This window comes from Arachis hypogaea, chromosome 14 (assembly GCF_003086295.3).
Source record: "Arachis hypogaea cultivar Tifrunner chromosome 14, arahy.Tifrunner.gnm2.J5K5, whole genome shotgun sequence".
Taxonomy (NCBI): Eukaryota; Viridiplantae; Streptophyta; class Magnoliopsida; order Fabales; family Fabaceae; genus Arachis; species Arachis hypogaea.
Window position 1 is genome coordinate 118478430 of NC_092049.1, and position 21570 is coordinate 118499999.

General features: G+C 35.8%; 2 protein-coding genes and 1 long non-coding RNA gene across 4 annotated transcripts; 1 reads left to right on the top strand and 2 right to left on the bottom strand.

The window, feature by feature from the left end:
• Positions 1-4590: 4590 nt before the first annotated feature.
• LOC112743004 (uncharacterized) lies at positions 4591-5139 on the bottom strand. The gene has a single exon (XM_025792239.1). The coding sequence runs from the start codon at positions 5137-5139 to the stop codon at positions 4591-4593; it is 549 nt and encodes a 182-aa protein (XP_025648024.1).
• Positions 5140-6583: 1444 nt separating this feature from the next.
• On the bottom strand, positions 6584-8343 carry LOC112743820 (CBL-interacting serine/threonine-protein kinase 14). The gene has a single exon (XM_025793171.3). It carries the CDS (start codon positions 8077-8079, stop codon positions 6790-6792), a length of 1290 nt encoding a protein of 429 aa, XP_025648956.1. The 5' UTR covers positions 8080-8343; the 3' UTR covers positions 6584-6789.
• A 6904-nt stretch (positions 8344-15247) lies between these two features.
• Positions 15248-18902, top strand: LOC112743821 (uncharacterized). 2 transcript variants are annotated; one of them, XR_003172450.3, is made up of 5 exons: positions 15248-15583; positions 15659-15714; positions 16472-16554; positions 17753-17845; positions 18686-18902. It is a non-coding gene; the product is annotated as an uncharacterized lncRNA (long non-coding RNA). The 2 variants fall into 2 exon arrangements; XR_003172451.2 differs by having other exon boundaries at positions 15258-15583; positions 16472-16561.
• The last annotated feature ends 2668 nt before the right edge of the window (positions 18903-21570 follow it).

A 21570-nucleotide genomic window follows, 5' to 3' on the forward strand; every position in this document is an offset into this window, starting at 1 on the left:
TAAAACCAAATCCAATCGGGAACGCGAGGAGAATGGAAATTGAGCTCATAAATACGCTCACGAGGAAGCGGGACAATGGCCTCGTAGTTGGCCTCCTCGTCAGTTCCCCCACATAGGTAACCGGCTTGCCGGAACTCCGTCAATTCCTCCAAGTCCATCTGGTTGGGTGAACTCCTTATATCATCAGTTACCCAAGCATACGGGTCGTAAGCCGCAGCAGATCCGGAAGACCGGGAGACAACACGAGGCATACCTACAGCGGGGTACCACTCCGTTAGTCTATGAGGTCGGAAGCTCGAAAAAACTCAGAAACTACGTCTTTCCAACTCAATCACAACCAGATACGGCTAAAGACTACACCTACTTCACAAACCACCCAAAAAGCCTATCCTGGAATGGTACCCCTTCTCTAACCCACCTATCCCAACACTAGAAAAACCTCTTATCAAAAACAAAACCAGTCATGCAGTAGATGCAAACAACAAATCACGCAATAACAGAGCATAACGCAGATATCAGAAGAAAGAAACCAGAAGATTACCTGGAAAGATGAAGGAAATCTGGGCTGAAAGTTGAAGCAGGAAGGAGTTCGCGCAGGAAGCTTTGGATGTTAGGGAGAGAAGAAGTTAGAAATGATAAGAGTGGGAGGTGGATAGGGCGAAAACCACTTAAAAACCACCCCCAAAGAAGCGCGAAAGGAAGCAGGGGTAAGATAGTCTTTACGCACGGGTTTTTTCAAATCATTATGAGCATTAAATGCCCAGCGCAGAAAACGAAACGGCAAACAAATGCCACAGCAAATCAAGGGGCACGCGCACAAGAGACGCGTCCCTCCCACGACCAGACGACCCAGCGACAACACATGAAGGTAAACGTCACGCGCCACCCATGGCCCTCACGACCATCGCTGACGCGTCGGGGGCACTGTTACGGCCTGGCCCAAAACTCGCGCGGGTCGACCCGACCCGAGTTCGCGCCGGCCCGATGGTTCGCCCTCCACCCGACCCGAACACGTGTCCCGTACGGCTTGTTCACAGCCGTGTAACAACACCCTCGAGAGTGTGGGCCTGCCCACTGGAAGGGCCCACTACTGGCATGTATATAAGGGGAGACTGGCTCTCCCCCCAAGGTACGTCACCTTTCACACATCACTCTCTCCGCCTGCACATATTCTGACAAGGGCGTCGGAGTGTCTTTGCAGGTGGCCCCCCCCTTTCTCCATCAGAAGTGCTCGGGACCTCGCTCACCCGGAATCTGGAATCCGCGACCAGACGAGCTATCCCATCAACCGAAGCATTGACCTCAGAGTCCTAACCCGAAACGTCCGGTACCCGACCAACCGAACATATTATTTAGTAGTAATCTGACGTTGCACACATGAGATTGAACTAATTTTAAGGTTTAAGGTTTAACAAAAGATTCATTCCCATTATTTGTGTGCCATATATTAAAAATTTTAGTGGTTCAACATTAACAAAATATAATTATTGACAAAGCATATGGATATAGTCATATTGAAAGGGAAATGAAGGCAATAATGCAATGAAATATGATTATTTGCAATAAGTGGGATCTGGTTCAACTGGGCCCTTCGCTTTTTTTCACCACACCATATACTCTAACACTACTGTGTTGTCAACTTGTTATCATTGAAATTGAAATGGTTAATTAATAATAATTATGTAAGGAAGAAGCAAGAAGGATACATAAAATCCACGCTGACTTATGGGTAAACCACATTTATTTTCTCACGATTAAAAGAAAAATAAAATGTAAAATTAGAGAAAGGATAAAAGAAGAAGTAAAAGAAAAAAAAAGTTAAAATATATTTTGTTTTTCAAAATTGTTAAAAGTTTTAAATTTTATTTTATTTTAATTTTGTTCAAAAATTTTTATTTTGTATTAATTATATTATTCCTGCCAACTAAAATTTTAAAAAATTTAACACTAATTTAATTATAATACCTAATAATCAGGAATTACTGACAAAATTTTGTATCTTGTTTATGTTAAAGGTTATAAAAAATTAGCTGTCAGAATATATTTGATACAAATCAAAATTTTTTTTGAATAAAATTAAAACAAAATAAAATCCATCGAAAGCAAGAATAATGTCCTTTCTTTCTAGTTGAATTATACATTAACATTCAAGTTAAACAGCTGTATATCTAAATATATCTTAAGCATAAACAAAAACAGTAATTTTTGTGTGTAGCCATGACTCTTCTTTTGTCTTTTTAATATATAGACTTTTTTTTTGAAACAAAGGAAGCTCAACGCAGTAAAGTGAAGCAAAGGAATCAAACAACAAGTACTACATAGAAATACGAAAAATCTCTGTCATTTCCGGCATTGCCATCAACAACCAAAATGATCACTATCGGTCCATTCTTTGTAGCTCAGAAACGTCCTCCTTATTACGAACTCAACACTGGCTTCCTTATTATTGAAGATCCTAGCATTACGTTCCACTCAGATGTTCCAAATCACTGCGAAGAACCCAGTCAGCCACCTCTCCTGCTCTTGTTTTCGCTTATGTCTACCAGTCCAACTCTCAAACAGTTCTCTTATGGTACCAGAAATAGCCCAAGCTTCACTAAAAGACCTCAACCAACTGCACCACACCTGCCATGTTAGTTCACATAGAAGAAATAAATGCTTGACTGATTCTATCTCCTTCTTACAAAGAACACAGATATTATCACTGGGCATAACAATGCCTAGCCTACTCAACCTCTCCTTGATATTAACTCTACCAACAAGCACAAACCATCCAAAAAGCTCAATTCTCGGAGGTACCACTCCTCTCCAGACTGAACTTGTAAAGCTGTAGCTCGTTATCTCATCTGACAGAGTCTCCGATTGAAGGACCTGCATAATAGACTTGGTAGAAAATACCCCTTTACTATCTAACTTCCACACCATATTATCCTCTTTACCATCTGACAACTTCACCGGCCTTAGCCTCTCATGAAACTGGTGGACAAGTTCCATCTCCCATTTGAACAACTCTCTTCTCCACTGAAAATTTCATATCCACTCAAGCCCATCCCAAAATCCACAATCCCCTATCATAGCTCCTTGTTGGTTTGAAATAGAAAAGAGTCTTGGAAAAGTCACTTTCAGGGGCCCATCTTGCAGCCAGTTATCCTCCCAAAGCAGGGTGCTCCTTCCATTCCGTACCTCCATCGCCAGGCCAGTAAGCATTTTGTCTTTTATCCTCTGCTCTTTTATGTTCAATTGGCAGATGTCTTTCCAGGGCCCTCCTTTAACCGGTAGCTGTTGATTTACTAGCATTACATCAGGGTTCAGGTTGTTACACGAGCATACAATCTTCTTCTACAAGGGGCACTCCTCTTTTGAAAACCTCCACCACCACTTAAACAGGAGCGCTGTGTTTCGAAGCATTGCATCCCCAATCCCCAAGTCCCCAGCCTTTTTCGGTGCCTGAACCAGCTCCCACTTAACTAACGGGATACCATCGTTACCATCCCCCTTACGCCACATAAATCTCTTTTGCAACACAATCAGCTTATCCACAACCGCCTTTGGCATCTTGTACAGACTAAGGTAATATATCGGTAGGCTATTCAGCACTGATTTAATGAGAACAAGCTTACCCGCTTTGTTTAGGACCTTTGCTTTCCACAGGCTGAGTTTCTCTTCCACCTTATCTATTATCGGTTTCTAAGTCTTCACCATACGCGGATTCGCACCCAAGGAAATCCCGAGATATCTAACTGGTAATACCGCTTGCTTGCACCCCAGCAGACCACACGCATGATCTATCCATTCCTGCTCACAATTCACCGATATCAGATTTGACTTATCAAAATTGATGCTCAGTCCTGACATCAACTCAAAACACCGCAACAGTCTCTTATAATTCACGATTGTCTCTATTACAGGGGGACAAAATAATATCATATCATCTGCAAATTGTAAGTGCGACAATTTGATATGCTCTCCTCCGACCAGTAGCGGATCAATGCGCCCGTTCCTGACAGCTTCTCCCAGCATCCGATGCAATACATCGACCACTAGTACAAACAGAAATGGAGAAAGAGGATCCCATTGTCTGAGGCCTCTCTCCATGTTAAACGGCTTGGATGGTGACCCATTTACCAGGACAGGCATAATGGCCGTACTAACACACTCCTTCACCCAATTCCTCCAACGCTGTCCAAATCCCATTTTCTGTAACACTATATCCACAAAACTCTATATGCCTCTATCATAAGCTTTATGAAAATCCAGCTTAATGATTGCCGCTTTCTTTCTCCGCGCCTTCAGCCAATAGACCGTCTCACAGGCGATGAGAGCACCGTCATGAATTTTTCTGCCTTTTACAAATGCAGTCTGAGTCTCTCCCACCAAGCCCGGCATAATCGATCTCATTCTTCTCACCAGCACCTTCGAGACCACCTTATACACACATCCCACTAAACTAATCGGCCGAAAATCCTTGATCTCCTTAGCCCCCACAAATTTTGGGGCTAGCATCACCCATGTTATATTCAGATCTGAAGGTAACTTTGCCCTTTGGAAGAATTCCATCACCGCCTCAGTGAACTCCTGACCAATCTCTTCCTAGCATTTCTTGATGAAATTCATATTGTACCCATCACTACCTGGGGCCTTAGAAGATTCACAATCCCATACTGCCTCCCTGATTTTCTCCGCAGACGGTAGAACCTCCAAAGCTTCTGCCTCAGCTCTATCAATTTGCTTCAACAACCCATCCCGAACACCGATTCTTGGAGCATACTCCTGGCGATACAACTCCTTGTAGAATCCCCTGATTGCATGCTTTATTCTTGCATGATTCCTCACAAGCCTTCCGTGAATCATCAGAGCATCAATCCTGTTATTCCGCCTTCTAGCCAAGGCAATGTTATGAAAATATCGAGTATTCCTGTCCATGTCCTTAGCATGTTTGGACCGAGACATCTGCTTCCAATTGATTTCCTTCCTAATGTACCACTTTTTACAAAATCTCACCAACGCCTTCCATCTAGCCTCCGTTGTACTCTCATAGATCCCATCACTAACCTGATCGTCCAGCTTCCTGATCTCATCCTCAAACTTCATCAGTCTGTTTTTCATATCACTAAAATTATCCTTGTGCCATTGCCTCATAGGTATCGTCAAGGCCTTCAGTTTACCAAGAAACGGAGCACCTCTCAAGTTTTGCCATTCATTTTTTACCCTCCTTAGAAAACTTTCATGGGTAAATCAGGAATCTAAGCTCCTGAACAGTCGAGGGCCCCCTCTTACTCTTATATCCTCCACAATCAACGGGCAATGATCTGATAAGCCTCTTGGACCACCTTTCAGTCTAATGTCAGAAAACTCCTCCACCTATTCAATATTAACCAGCACCCTATCAATTCTGCTACAAGATTGACCCCTGAACCATGTGAACTTCCTATCAATAAGGAGTAGATCCACCAACTGCATTTCTTGAACCCAACTCTTAAACTCATTCGCTGATACCGGCAAACTCATCACCCCTTTGCGATCCTCAACTTGTAAAATCTCATTGAAGTCTCCCAACAAACAGAAAAGAACCTGGCACAATTCTGCAATATAGTTCAATTCCTCCCACACCTTCCGTTTTTTCTCTCTCCCATGTGTCCCGTACACCAAACAATAAACACACTAAAAGTTATTTTTTATTAACACTTCTTCAATGCACAACCACCTCTCTTCTTTATAATAATTACTTTTTTTAATATATAGACTTAATTTGGGTTAGTCACCTTTTTTAGTGTATGTGATTACTGAATTATTAGTGAATGTGAAAAGAGTATCTAGTTGTTATATATAGACAAAGTTTTGATTATTTCACCAAAATATAATGAGTCGTTATCATGTTATAGGGATAAAAATCAAATAATAAGTAACGTAATTATGAAAAGAATACAAAATATAATGATTTAATGTTTCATAATACAATATTTTTATTTATATATCATTTAATAAAAATAATTTTATATTTTTATATTCATATCTCAATATCATGTATTTATAAACCAAACGCATCCTTATTTTCTCTTTTTTCTTTCATCTTTTTTACTCTCTCACGAGTTTTATCTTGTTCTCAATCTCATCTGACTCTTTCTCCCTCGTATTCCTAATATTCAGGCATTTTTTGTACAAAATTCCTCTTTGATTTTTAATTTCATCTTCAATTGACATCAACATTGATATAGAAGTTTTAAGCACACATAACGAGGTTGATATTTGAATCAGAAAGTGAAAAACACCTATTTCCATTAATTTTCTTTGATTTTCAATGGCATCTTCCATTGAAATCAACTGTGATGCATAAGATTTCAATTCAAACGACCATTGGTTATTTGGCCCGTGTATTGTGTTGATAATTTTGTTAAACCTGACTAAAATAATAATCTGAATCACTGATAACATAATTATCATAAGTTTTCAGTGACAAACAAAATATTTTTGAGAAAAAAAATATGTATTGAAATAAATTTTTATATAAAAATCAAAATCAAATGTTTAAACAAAATTTGTAACAAAATAAAAATAAAAATTTTAGGAACAACCAAAACTAAGATTTACAAAACACTCAAAAATATATTTAAGTGAATTACTGTATTTACATATTATTAGCAAACTAAGTGGGTATTATAACTCCTCCTCAATTTTTTCCCAAAATCAACAAAATCAACAACCAAATAATTAAAAAATGGCATCCAAAGCATAACTTGTAGCTACCAATTAATTATTCAGTAACCTGAGAAATTAATAAAATAAATTCCTCTAAAATTCTAAAGAGTTATGCCCGTTATCCATGAGGCAACTCATAAAGTTGGGGTTGCAATTCATCTTTCCAATACTCTTGACTTCAACCACCACCAACTCATCCGTTAACCGGTAAACCAACACAAGGGCAACTAAATTACCATCTTGCCCTTCCAACCTTGCACCTTCACATTTCTCATTCCTTGTCACTGTTAAATTGGTCCCCTTAGCCACCTCATCCACCTTCTCTAGTATCCTCTCTACTTTCTCTCTCAGGACAAATCGCTCCACATGATTCAGAACACCGTTATTCACAAATAGACCCGACATGTCCAACCCAGTCGAAAAAGATATCAAGTCAAATGCATTTAACGTTTTAATTTTTATTTGACTCTTCTCCCATTCGGGTTCTTCAACAAGAACCCGATTAAGTTTATACCCACCCGAATTAAACCACGGGTCTTGCATAATCTCGTCAACGGTAATTCGCGTTTCTGGATTTACATCCAACAACCGCGATATAAGGTTTCTTAATCCACAAGATATCCACTTTGGAAACCGAAATTGACCGCGGTAAATCTTCCTGTACAAAACTGTAATATTGTAATCATTGAAGGGTAAAAAACCCGCGGTCAATGCAAACAAAACGACGCCGCAGGACCACACGTCCACCGTGGCGCCATTATATCCCTTCTTGGCCAAGATCTCAGGTGCCACGTAAGCAGGGGTCCCACAAACTGTGTGGAGCAAGCCATCGGGTCGGATCTGGTTCTTCACGGCGCTCAACCCGAAATCGGAGACTTGAAGGTTGCCGTCATCGTCAAGGAGGAGGTTGTCGAGCTTGAGATCACGGTGGTAGACGCCGGCGGAGTGGCAGTGCTTTACGGCGGAGATGAGCTGCCGGAAATATTTTCTGGCGACGTCATCCGTCAAGCGGCCGCCGTGGGCGACCTTCTGGAAAAGTTCTCCGCCGGCGGCGAACTCCATGACAAGGTAGATTTTGGTCTTGGTGGCGAGGACCTCAAGGAGGTTGATGATGTTTGGGTGGTGGCGGAGGCGGCGCGTGACGGAGATCTCGCGCTCCACGTTAGCTGCATGGCAGTTGGAAGCGATGTTGCGTTTGCTAACGGCCTTAACTGCCACGCTTCCACCGTCGGCCACGCGCGTCGCGTGGTATACTTTAGCGGACGCGCCTACGCCCAGAAGTTCGCCGAGCTCGTACTTGCCGAACAAAACGGTGCTGTCGTTTTGTGTTGGCGGTGTCGTTGGCTCGGTTTCCACGACGGCGTCGTTTTTGGAGTAGCTCATAGTTTGGGGTAACTAACTAACTAACTTAACTGATGTAACTAACCAAACTCGCTGGGAAGAAGTGGTTTTTGGTGTGAGAAGATTAGAATAGAAAGAGAAGGAACCAAGTGGCCTGGTGACATAGAAGAATAGGTGGGAAGTGTTTGTTTACTATTTGGGTGTAGGGAGAGAGATAAAGAATGAGTATTTAAAGACTCATCTGGTGTGTGTTGTATACTATTTTTGTATTTCATCATTTACTTTTAAGACAACGATATGGTTTTAAAAAATTGATAAAAATTCTATTTGCGTGCTAAGTAAAATTTGTTGGAAAAATAAAATTATGTATACATTGCGCATAAAACATATTATATACATATTTAAAATGATAAAATTTAGTTGAGAATTATTTGATGGTAATTTAGTTAAATTTATTAAATTATTTAATAATTTTTAATTATTAATTTTATATTAAGACAACTGTAATATAAATTTTTACTATTAATAATTAGTTATTAAATTAATTATTATATATTTGTAAAATTTACATATTGATTTAGATTATTTTTTAATTAAATAATCGATTATTAGAAAAATTAAATTTATCTTAATAAAATAATTAAATTTTATCAAAAAATAATCCTAAAAATTTTTAATCGTGATACAAATTTTTTTTTTAAATTTTGACACAATTTTTTAATCGATACATGAATTTTTTAATGAATAAATGATCATTTGTATCCATAAAAAATGAAAACACTGACATATGTACCCACACTAGATCGAAACTAAACTTGTACCCATGTAAGATGCCCTTTGTGTGACAAAAGTACCCTACGTGGCGCTCCAACCCTCCAAAGACAGGGTATTTTTGTCACACGGAGGGTATCTTACGTGGGTACAAGTTTAGTTTCGATTTAGTGTGGTACATATGTCAGCGTTTTCATCTTTTATAGATACAAATGGTCATTTATTCTTTTTTAATCGTGTCATTTCAAATTAAATAATGTACTTTTCTCAATATTAAACTAGTTTGAGTCATATTAAATTTATATATAAGAGGTTTAGTTATTCCTATGTCATTTACAATAAATTGATTTATATTTTAATTCTAAAACATATTTAAATGTATTTTGTTGGTTGAGTGAGTTTAGATTTTGGAATTGTAATATTTTAAAGATTTCTTATGTCATTTACTAAAAATTTATGCGTCATTCTAATTAAATAATGTGTTTTTGTTATTATTGAATTGATTGTGTGACATTAAACTAATATATAAAAGATCTAGTCATTCAGGTTTCATTTGTAATAATTTGATGTGTCTTTTGAATTTAAAATACATTTAAATATATTTTGTTGGTGAAGCGAGTTGGTTTTGGACTCGTAGTCTTTTGAAGATTTCTTGTGCCATTTACCAAAATTTTTTTTGTCATTCATAAAAAAATTCAGTGTTATTTACAACTAAATGATGTATTTTTATTATCGTTAAACTAATTGTGTAATATTTAATTAAAAAGAAGAAGAAGACGATGATGATGATACTAACGAAGGAGGAGGAAAAAAAAAGAGAAAGATAAAAAAAATATTAGAAAAATAAAAAAAGAAGCAACGAACACAGTGCACGTAAAAAGAAGAAGAAAACACGTAAGAAAAAAATACACAAAATATTTTGATTAGACTTGATTAAAATTTTTTTTAATTGTCTAACTTTTTTGTTTAATAATAACATTAATCTACTAAATCACTCGCCATAAAATAAATTTTTAAAAATAAAATTTATTCTTCATTTTTATACATTATACATTATGCTAAATAATATATATATACATACATGTTAATAAAAATTTAAATCTTAACTCAAGAAAATAACTTAAATAGAAAAATAAAGACTTCAATAGAAAAACAAACAAATATGAACCAAGAAAAAAAATACCCTATTCGATTTTGGACTTTTTTTTTATGAGTTATAGTGCACCTTAATTATCTTTAAATTTAAAACAGGTTTCTGACCATTATCAAAAAAAAAAAAGACAAATCAACCCCTCCTACCGGATGACAAATGATTACTCGCTGACGTGTCAGAAAGTAATACCAAGTATTAACTCCAAATAATTAGAGAGACTAAAAATTTCTACTCTACCTCTTTTTCTTCCTTTCCTTTCTCTTTTTTTTCTTCTTCTTTCATGAATCTTTTGCTCCAAGCTGTTAAGCTTGTTCCTTTAGTCTAAACTCTGATACCAATTGAAAGTTTTCAAATGAATTGAGAAAGGAGATTGAATTAATGAACCACTTTTAGAAATTATGCCGCGGACAGATAAATTAGGAGATTATTCGTGATTTTGTCTCTCTAAAGTGAAAAACAGAAAGTTCAGCAAATAGAAAAAAAGAAGAGTGACACATCGATATATCCTAGTAGAATTTTCACTATAATCAAGATTAATACAATCACCAATTTCTAGAGGCTCACATTCTTGTAAACCACCTAAGCTATCTTAAATTTAGTAAATCACCTAGGTGTTAACCCAATCTAGTTAAAGGGAGCCAAGTGGACTCTAACTAAGTACACTTTCAAAATCAAAACACTCAAACAAAAGATTAAATGACTTTTGTAGCACTAATTTTTTTTGTCAAATTATATAAAGATAAAAGTAAAGCATTTAAAGCATGCTAAAATATCAGAGCATATGATAATAGAACATAAAGCAATAAAAGATAGCAAAATGCTCCAAAAAATAGTGCTCTATTCACCACGTTTAGAAAAATTTTGTTTCGATCTGAGAGATAAAAATGATTTTTCTGTAGAATTTTCTAGTTCAAGTTGTAACGGTGCTGTCTTCTCTTGAGTATTAGATGAATTTGTTGTAACTCTTTCACATATTCTTTAATCTTATCCATTTCAATGATTTCGCCTTTTTCATCAACTATAACAATCTCAAATCCTCCGTCATATTTGTTTAACTTGATGAAAAAAATTAACTATCTTATTATATGTCTTGAACAACATCTACTTATCAAATATCATATTTCTCTTTTATTTTTAGATGTAAGGCAAACTTGCAACATCTTTTTTAAAACTTTTGGTATTCAAATTCTTTTGAATTCTTTTATATTAATTTTTTTTTATTATCCAAAAGCATTATAATCATGAACAATCTTATAATTTTTATCACCAAATTTTTTTTAAATGAAACTTGAGGTAAAAAATGTCTAATTTTATTATAATTAGAACAAATATTGCTTCTTGCTGAAATTTTAAAATGATAAAGAAAATTTTTGTTTTTGATAGAATTGGCCTTATGATTTTGATTAAAAACAGGATCGTCTCTTTTGGTTTTGGAAGAGGATGCTTCATAAGCATTTTTAAAATTGATTTTTCTTTCCACCACAAAATCAAAATCAGATTTTATAAAAAGAGACCTTTAATTAGTAAAAACTTTGCCCAAATTTTTAGAACCTTGAGCAAATCTTATTAAGTCAATATTTAAGTTCTTGATATTCTCTTGCAATTTTACATTTTTAGCAAGAACATCATTTGATACCACAGTCAAATTTCTCATTTTTAATTCATCAATTTCAATTTTTAAAAAGATTTTTTTCTGTTTTAAAACACAAGAGGATTTGGCCATATGATCAATTGCTCTTTGAGCTGATTGCTTTTCAATTTCAAACTTTCATTTTCGTTTTTGCATCTAGTATATTTATCAAAATTTTTTTTAGAATTAACAATTAAATCATTAATGATAATATACAATCTACTAGGTGATAGTTCAGAAAATCTACCTCATCAATATTATCTTGATTAGTCATGAGACAAATGTGAGCTTCATGATAAGATTTTTCTCTTTTATTGTCGCTTTTTAAGTCATCCCATGAGGCCATCAACAACTTTTTTTTGTGGATATTCTACCTTGTAGTGACTTTTTTTTTTATCAGCTTTCTCAATCTTCTAGCAATAAATTTCATCTCATCACCAGATAGGTTGTCTTCACATTCTTCTTCTTTTGATGTGATTTTTGATTTAAATGCCACTCTTATTTTCTTGTTATCATTGCTGAGATGTGTAGATTCATAGGCCAACAGGTTTCTTCTCAATTCATCATAAGCAATCTTGTTGAGATCATTAGCTTCGGATATGACAGTGCTTAGGGTCTCCCATTATTTGATAAGACTTTTTAAGATTTTCCTAACAAGTTCTACTTCAGAGAAGTATTTTTTTATTGTATCAAGATTATTGATGATGACAGAAAAATTCTCAAATAAAACATTAATTGATTCATCTTCCATCATGAAGAACATTTCATATTCCTTCATAAGCATGTCAATATGGTTTCTTTCACTTGCTCGATTTCCTCTTGTGTGAGCTGCAACTTGTCCCATATCTTTTTTGCTGTTTTGCATCTTGAGACCTTTTTGAATTCTTCAAAGTTAATGACGTAATGCATCATATTGATGAATTTGGCATTTAGTTCCACTTTCTTCTTTTCTTCATCCGTCCATTCAAAATCTTTGTTTGGAAGAACATTGCCTTCAACATTGCATTTGGTAGGAAAATATGAGTCATTCACAATGATCTTTCATAGGTTGTAGTAAGTTGATTGCACAAAAATCCTCATGCTTTCTTTCCAATAAGAATAATTGATTCAATTAAAGAAAGGAGGTCTATAGTATGATTGTCCTTCAGTCAACGTGTAAGTTACAAAAGTTGCCATGGATCTTTTGCTCTAAGCTGTTAAGCTTGCTCCTTGAGTCTAAACTTTGATGCCAATTAAAGGTTTCCAATTGAATTGAGAAGGGAGATTGAATCCAGAAACCACTTTTAGAGATTATACAGCAAACAGATAAATCAGGAGATTATATGCGATTTTGTCTCCTCCGAAGTGCAGAAAATAAAAAAGAAGAAAAGTGACACAATGATATATCCTAGTTTGGCCACGAAGTGCAATGTGACCTACGTCCAATCTCCTCCACAACAATAGTAGAATTTCCACTATAATCAAAATTGATTACAATTACCAATTCCAAGAGACTCACACTCTTGTAAACCACCTAAGTTATCTCAAGTTTAGTGAATCACCTAGGTGCTAACCCAACCTAGTTAAGAGGAACCAAGTGCATACTTTCGAAATCAAAACACTCAAACAAAGATTAAACGGCTTTTGTATGCACTACTCTCTTTTTCCTTTGTATCTCTTAAAATAAGCTTGAATCTAGACAAAAGAGAAGTAAGAACACACTCAAAAATAAGAAAAATAAGGCTTGTTTGTATGATCTTCAATATACACAAAATAGTTGCTTCTTTCTTGAAAGAAATCTTTATATATAGAGCTTGGTTGCTCATTTAATGTTGGAATAATTCCTAATATGATTAAACTAGTTGTTGCTGCTTTAATGCTCTTAGACGTTAGCATTAAAAGGAAAATCTTTCCTTCTTTGTTCTTGAATAACAAGTGCAATAGCTTTCTTTTCTTTTTGTTGCCTTTTTATTTTCGTAAGAATATATGACAACAAATATTGGAAAAGTATTGGTGAATAATGATACTAGTGAACAATGGAACTAAAAAGAAAAGTTAAAATCAAAATATTTAATTAGATAATTAATTAATTTCTAATAATATCATATTTTGAATTAAAAAAAATCAGAATTTTCACATTTGGCAGTTACCCATTTGATCACCTCTAACCCACGTTCTGCATTCACTACAACATTTTGGATCTATGGCCACGGTTTTTTTGGTCACGGTAAAAAATCGTGACCATAGACCCTCTATGGTCACGATTTTTTAGGGTGACCAAAAAAAAAAAAGCTATGGTCACGATTTTTTTTGGAAAGGGTGACCATAGAGTACCTATGGTCATGGTTTTTTAAAAAAGGGTGGCCTAAAAGAGCCTATGGTCACGGTTTTGAGGGGTGACCTAAAGGGGTCTATGGTCACGATTTTTTACAGTGACCAAAAAGGGTCTATGGTCACGATTTTTCAAAAAAGGGTGACCTAAAAGGGTCTATGGTCACGGTTTTCGGGGGTGGCCTAAAGGGGTCTATGGTCACGGTTTTGGGGGTGGCCTAAAATGGTCTATGGTCATGGTTTTTGAGGTGACCTAAAAGGGTCTATGGTCACAGTTTTTTACAGTGACAAAAAAGGGGCTATGGTCACGATTTTTCAAAAAAGGGTGACCTAAAAGGGTCTATGGTCACGGTTTTAGGGAGTGACCTAAAGGGGTCTATGGTCACGGTTTTGAGGGTGGCCTAAAAGTGTCTATGGTCACGGTTTTGGGGGGTGGCCTAAAGGTGTCTATGGTCACGGTTTTTTACAGTGACCAAAAAGGGGCTATGGTCACGGTTTTTCAAAAATAGTGACCTAAAAAGTTCTATGGTTACGGTTTTGGAGGGCGACCTAAAGGAGTCTATGGTCACGGTTTTGAGGGTGGCCTAAAAGGGTCTATGGTCACGGTTTTGGAGGGTGGCCTAAAGGTGTCTATGGTCACGGTTTTTTACAGTGACCAAAAAGGGTCTATGGTCACTGTTTTTCAGAAGGGTGGCCTAAAAAGGTCTATGGTCACGGTTTTGGGGGGTGGCCTAAAGGTGTCTATGCTCACGATTTTTTACAGTGACCAAAAAGGGTCTATGGTTATGGTTTTTCGGAAGGGTGGCCTAAAAGGGTCTATGGTCACGGTTTTGGGGGTGACCTAAAGGTGTCTATGGTCACGGTTTTTCAAAAGGATGGCCTAAAAGGGTTTAGGGTCACAGTTTTGGGAGTGATCTAAAGGGGTCTATAGTCACAGTTTTAATCATTTGAGTTTTAATTAATTAATATTTTTATGTATTTTTTATTATTTTAAATATTTTTTCTTTTTAAAATTAAAAAATTTTAATAATTAAAAACTAATAATAATTTTATATAATTTACTTTAAATATTAAAATTTTAAATCTAATTTTATAAATATAAAATTAGGTTGAATACTATTAATAATTTTAAATTAAAAAATAATTTAAAACTTATTAAAATGATTGTAGAATATTAAAATAAAAGATTCATCATATCGGAATTAATTTAAATTATTTGAGTGGTTAATTTTGTTCGTTTATTTAAATGCATATGATAAATTAATTCTTGATATGTTAGATAAAATAATTTTATAAAAAATAAAATATAAGGCTCATTATATATAATATATCAATTTTATTATCTTAATTTAAAAAAAATTAAAAACTCATTTTCTTAACCTATACTACTCGTAAGTTAGGTGAACCGTGAACAAGAACTGAAGGAAATTCAAGCAACCCCCCTTCTTTCTTTCCCCAATTCATAACCCTAGCCCCTCATTGCCGCCGCCGTCCGAAGCTCGTCGGCGCCGTCGCCGTCCCAAGCTCTCAGCACATCGTCTTCATCTTCGTTGGCTTCTCCGTTCATCGAAGGTTAGTGGTGTCCGCTCTTGGGGTACTGCGCTCATTAAGATCTCTCCTTACACCTTTTCCGCCGTCGGCATCGGCGTCTCCATCGGTGTCTCAGTTCTCAGTGCTGCTTGGTACGCCGTTTCACTTTTCCGTTTTAGATTTTGTTAATTTATTTTCCTGATAATCTTCTTTTTGGATTTGCGAAGGGGGATTTATGTGCTGCAATCAAGGCTCTCTGAATCACTTCTACGAATCTCATTAGGTACGAGCCATATATGAAATAAAATCGTTGCTGAGGCATCTTCTTCTTGTTGCTATTAGCCTTCTGTTGTGCTGATTTCACATGGTTCTTGGCACCTTGAGCTACTGATTTCATGGTGGTGTTCCACCTGCAATAGCCTTGATCCTTCAGCACCTCCACCACTCCAATAGTGGTGGATGCAACAGCCATAACTCCGCGACACATTTCGGTGTTTAAGTAGTAGTTGAAACTATGTTATCAACGGTAGAAAATGTTGCTATGATTGAGAATACTTTCAATAACAATAACTGCTTTATATAGAGAATAACACTTCGATTTTTGAGAAAAACCAGAGCCTGTTGTTTTAGTGGATGGTGTGGACCCAATGCAGTTGCTAATGAGTTACATCTTGGTTTCTTTTCTTTTGTGAAACTTCCTTTTCTTTTTTAGTATATAAAGCATTTTTATTGATGGAGATGATGTATTTCATTATTTCTGATATATGATGAGTTGCCGAGTAGGCTTTTGTTTTGTGCGGCACCGCACATTGTTTTTTGGCATCAGCAAATATAGTGAAGAGATTGAAAACTTTAAGAATCATATATGGCTCCTATGTATACTTCAAGACTTGTTAATAATCGTATAATTTGAAAGGTAAATGACGATGAATTAAAAAAACTTCATTCAAAGAAAAGTTCAATTTATCTTATACCAATTTTTTTCTTCAACTATCTAAGATTCTGAGTACCTTTTAACACTCATATTCAAATTTTTCCAGGTCTTATTTTTCTATCCTCCATAAAAAAGTGGCCTCTTAAATGCCTGGATCTTCTCTCTTTTTGCTTCCCTGGAATATTGGAGGTTAGATGTATGGTTAATGAACTTTTATCTTTCCCATATTCAAATCAACAGCTAATGATATTCTTACTTGTATTTAAACTCTTGTCAACAGTAGTTTATATATGTATTTGTACAGGGAGCAGGAATAAAGTCTTCTACTTGTTTCTCTTACAATTTAAATTTATGTTCATACGATCATTTAGTTAAGTTTCAGTGTTTTTGGTTTCAATTATGGTCCATTGAGTGAACCCCTTCCATGAGTGAGTTGAATGAAAAAAAATGCTTGTAAATTGACTTTAATATAAAAATACTAATTTTTGTGTTTAATTCTTAAGACTAAATAATACATTTCTAGCATAAAGCCCATATCATAGTCCCAACTACTCAATGATTTTTTATTTTTCAAAGGCTACAATTGAATTCAAATCCAGGTCACTAGACCCAAGTTTTGCAATATATATATATATATATACACCACGTGCGTGATGCCGATTGAGAAAGGTTTCTACAATCACATATGCCATTTCTCTCTGAGTACTCCTGGGTAGGGGGAAAGAGGATGGACCTTTGGGAGTGAATCTGGCTAGGGCGCCCTCGTAAGGCGTAGGGTAGGGATTTGAAACCGTAGCGTAGGCAAAACCTGGCAGCCCGCCCAGAGTTTGACCTTATCCGGTCCTGGAAGGAAAGCGACTCTTTTCTTTTTCACCAGGAACATGAACGGCATTCGTCAGACTTGCGCAGTAGGTTTTGACTCGGATATATATATATATATATATATATATATATATATATATATATATATATATATATATATATTGTGTAGATGGGCCACAGTCACCGTGGATAACATGGCCTTCAAATTGGAGAACTCTTATAATAGCCTTCTTACAAATAACTTTATTCTCCAAAACCCAAAAAGAAAAAAACGATTCTTAATATTAGTATTACTTTTAACTTTTAAAATTTTTGTAAGCTTGAAAATATATTTTCAGATGCACATTCTAATAGATAGTTTACACAAAATAAATAAAGTAATAATAAAATATTGATTAGTGACTTGTTAAGCTGCTGTTTTGTTATGGACTGATGGCACTGAGTGTTTTAAATTTTGAATTTGTGATAAGTGATTTGTGATTTGTGATTAGTGATTAGTGATTTTGTTATGCTGCTGGTTTGATTTAATTTAGGGGTGATTATTTTGACTTTGTTTTGTGTACAGGATAATTTTTTCGTACTGGTAAAGACAACAGAAGTTGCTGCGACACCGTTTATAACAACTTCATATGGCATCTCAAAATGAAGGAACTAAGCAGTAAGTTTATCTTGTAATTGCCATATATAATAATTTGATAGCACATTTAACTAGGGTAGTAAGCGGATATATGGTAGTTAGATTGTCTCTATAATTGACCTATTAGATCATGTTTAGTAAGTTCAGATATTTGCATTCTTAGGTTTAATCATGTTTTGTCAAAAGATTGGATGGATTTACCAAGATTTGAGAACGAGTACATAGTTGGTGTAAATAATTTTTTAGAGTTTGCCTTCGTAATTGGAAAACCGGTTGGAAAAGAAATCCAATGTCCGTGTGCAAAGTGTGGAAACACTTATTGGCGTGATTGACTTAATAGTGGCTGATTGCTGTTTGCTTAATAGTGGCTGATTGCTTAATAGTGGCTGAAGGGGTAGCAATCAGCATTGAATCAGTACTCAGTAATATATAGCAATAAGCATTATTATTATTTTAAATTTGACTTTGTCTATTGATTTCATACTCGATCTGGTTTTTCTGTTTCGCTGGTGTTGATTACTTGATTTGTTTGATGGGTTGGAAGCTAATAATAGTATTTCGGTATTACCTTGTTTTTAAGCTTCTATTTTGGTTGTGGTTGTTTCTTTGTGCTGGATTTTTTTCAGTTTTAAGCGACTTCAACAGGGCAGTTGAAGTTCCACTCAAAGATAGATTAAAAACATATAAACATTACTAAATGGCTCAAAACCTTAGCAAATGCTCCTTGTTATTTAGTGGTTGAAATTTTCATATTGATTGACTTATTTAACTTGTGCTCCATATTCATTACTCAACTGCACTGCATGCATCATTTAAAACATTTTCGTTCTGTTCTAACTTCTTTATTTCTTTTGCTAACAGGAGGATATGATGTGAAGAAAATATGTTCTATACAAATATAAGATGGGATGGCTCTTATAATGATTTTGGTTATCTAAATGTATTATTTTGATGTGTTCTTTACATTTTGATAAGAGACTTTATCCGATATTACATGTAATGGATAAATGACACCCTATTTTGATTAGTGTTGTAATGGATATCTACTTTTTTATGAAACTTTTATGATTTACATTTATTGAATTTTTCATTCTAAGATTTATTTTGTGATTATCATCATTTTGGAATGTGATTATGCTTTAAAAAAACAGGTTACCAAAGATAAGTTATGGCTACGGTGAAAACCGTGACCATAGATAAGCTATGGCCACGGTTTTAAGGCAGGGTGACCATAGACGCTATGGTCACGGCAAAAAATCGTGACCATAGATAAGGCTATGGTCACGGTTTAAGGAGGGGTGACCATAGGGGCTATGGTCACGGCCAAAACCGTGACCATAAATAAGGCTATGGTCACGGTTTTTAGGTGGGGTGACCATAGAGGCTATGGTCACGGTTTTGAGAAGGGGTGACCATAGAGGCTATGGTCACGGTTTTTGGTGGAGTGACCATAGAGGCTATGGTCACGGTCAAAACCGTGACCATAGATATGGCTATGGTTACGGTTTTGGATGGAGTGACCATAGAGGCTATGGTCACGGCCAAAACCGTGACCATAGCCTTATCTATGGTCACGGTTTTAGGAGGGGGTAACTATAGAGGCTATGGTCACGACCAAAACCGTGACCATAGATAGGCTATGGTCACAGTAAAAAAATGTGACCTAAAGTGCCAGAATTTGAACATTACAACCGTGACCATAGAAACCGTGACCATAGATAAAAAAATCGTGACCATAGGTCTATGGCCACGAGAGAATAGGCCACGGCAGAAAAACCGTGACCATAGGTTAAAAACCGTGACCATAGACCTATGGTCACCCTTTTCACTAGCTATAGTCACAGTTTTTCACTGTGACCATAGACCTTTTTTTGTAGTGATTGGTAAATTGTGTTCTTCAACCAGCCACCAATTGTCTCCCACTATCGCCAGATTGTCGCCGCCCAGATCACGAGCCACCGCCGCCCACCCGCAACCGACGCCGCTACCTCTATGGCAACGTCCGAGCAAGAGCCCCGTTCGTGTACAAGTTGTTGTCCTTTGCACAACCCACAAACATGCTCACCGTGCAGTCCCCACGCAGCCCACCGCATCCACCGTTTGTCCCCCTTGTGTTTCTTCTGTTGCTAACTATTGCGGCACTAAATGATCAACACAACGAAGAGAGCATATACTTTGGCAACCACTACTGCTACATTGTGAAGCCTAGAGTGTTTGCAAGGTGTGCAATTTTATCCTTTACAAGTGTTGCCTTTGGTATTGTCTATTATATTACCTTAGTTGAGGAAAAAAATTGTAACAACTCTTGTGATTCCATGTATCCAAATCATGGGGGCATAGCCATGGGACAACCTCAGATACCAACTCAAGTTAGCCATGACCCAGTGTTTGTGCATGAAAACAAATACGTCAGAAGACAGATCACATGATAATTAGCAGTAGTCCCTATTTTTTATAATTAAAAAAGGTCTATAATTATATTGTTGTGCCTAGCAGGTGGATTAGGACACAAATATAGAGATAGTATAAAAAATACATCATTTATGTTTTGAGATATGTACATATTTATCTAGTTTTTCAAGGTAAGCCAAGCTTTATGTGGAGGTTGTTTGAAATTTGATGATTGTTTTCAATAGCTAAATAAATGTTTCTCGCTGAACAGAAGAGACTCTTTGAGGCTTTCTTGGGTTCATCATCAAGTTGGCAGCCTTGTAAGGATCATCATACAAGCATGATGCCATCATCAATGATGAACAATAAGGTAGCGGCACAGAATGAATTCGTCGATGAAAACATCAATTCCAACATACAACAATAAATCCAGCACCACCACTAATGTAGAAAAGTACCAAACTTGTTAGTGCCATGTTGGGGAATAATTCACTCAATGTTGCAGCCCCACCATTTTATGTATCAAAATCTTCTTTGTCTTTCAAGGAGCAGCCTATGCCACAACCACCTATTGAGAATCCTTTCTCGGAGACCCTTAAGAGAACAAGGTCTGAAAATGCTACAGGATCCATGAGGGTGTTGAATGATGTGGGAGAGCTCAATAACAACAAGTTGCATAGGGATTGAGATACATCATGTACTATACTTTAAGCCATTTAAATTGAGGCAGATGTTTGTTTTACTATGATTGCGCATGGTTCTTTCCATTCTAAAGTGAATGGTTATTTTGGGTATACCATTTGTAGTATAATTTATTACCCTACTGTGTTAATGTAAACAAAAAAATTAAAAGAAAATCTAAAATAGGTCGGATGTTCTTTTTACCAGGTACGCCGACGGTTATTTTCATTCTAATTTGGATGTTTATTTTGATTTGGATTGGATTTAATATAATTTTTCCTGATTAAAAAGCTTTGTTATAGAATATTATGAGTATGGTGCCTATTATAAACTGGAATTTTACAAACACGCTTAATTCTATTTAAGTTAGACATTTTCTTGAAATATAAATTAATAAATTATAAAATGTATGTCACTATTAAATTAAGTGTCTAACAAATGAGAAAATTAATTGGTATGTTTAAAACTTGTGGTCAATCCAAAATAGGTCGGATGTTCATTTTACTAGGTAGGTGGATGATTGTTTTCATTCTAATTTGAATGTTTATTTGATTTGGATTTAATTTAACATAATTTTACCTGATTTTGCAACAATAGAATCATCCAAGTTGAAAAATGAATGAAGCATCCATACGTTTGTGCTTGGAACAACATAAATTCAACAAATCTAAATA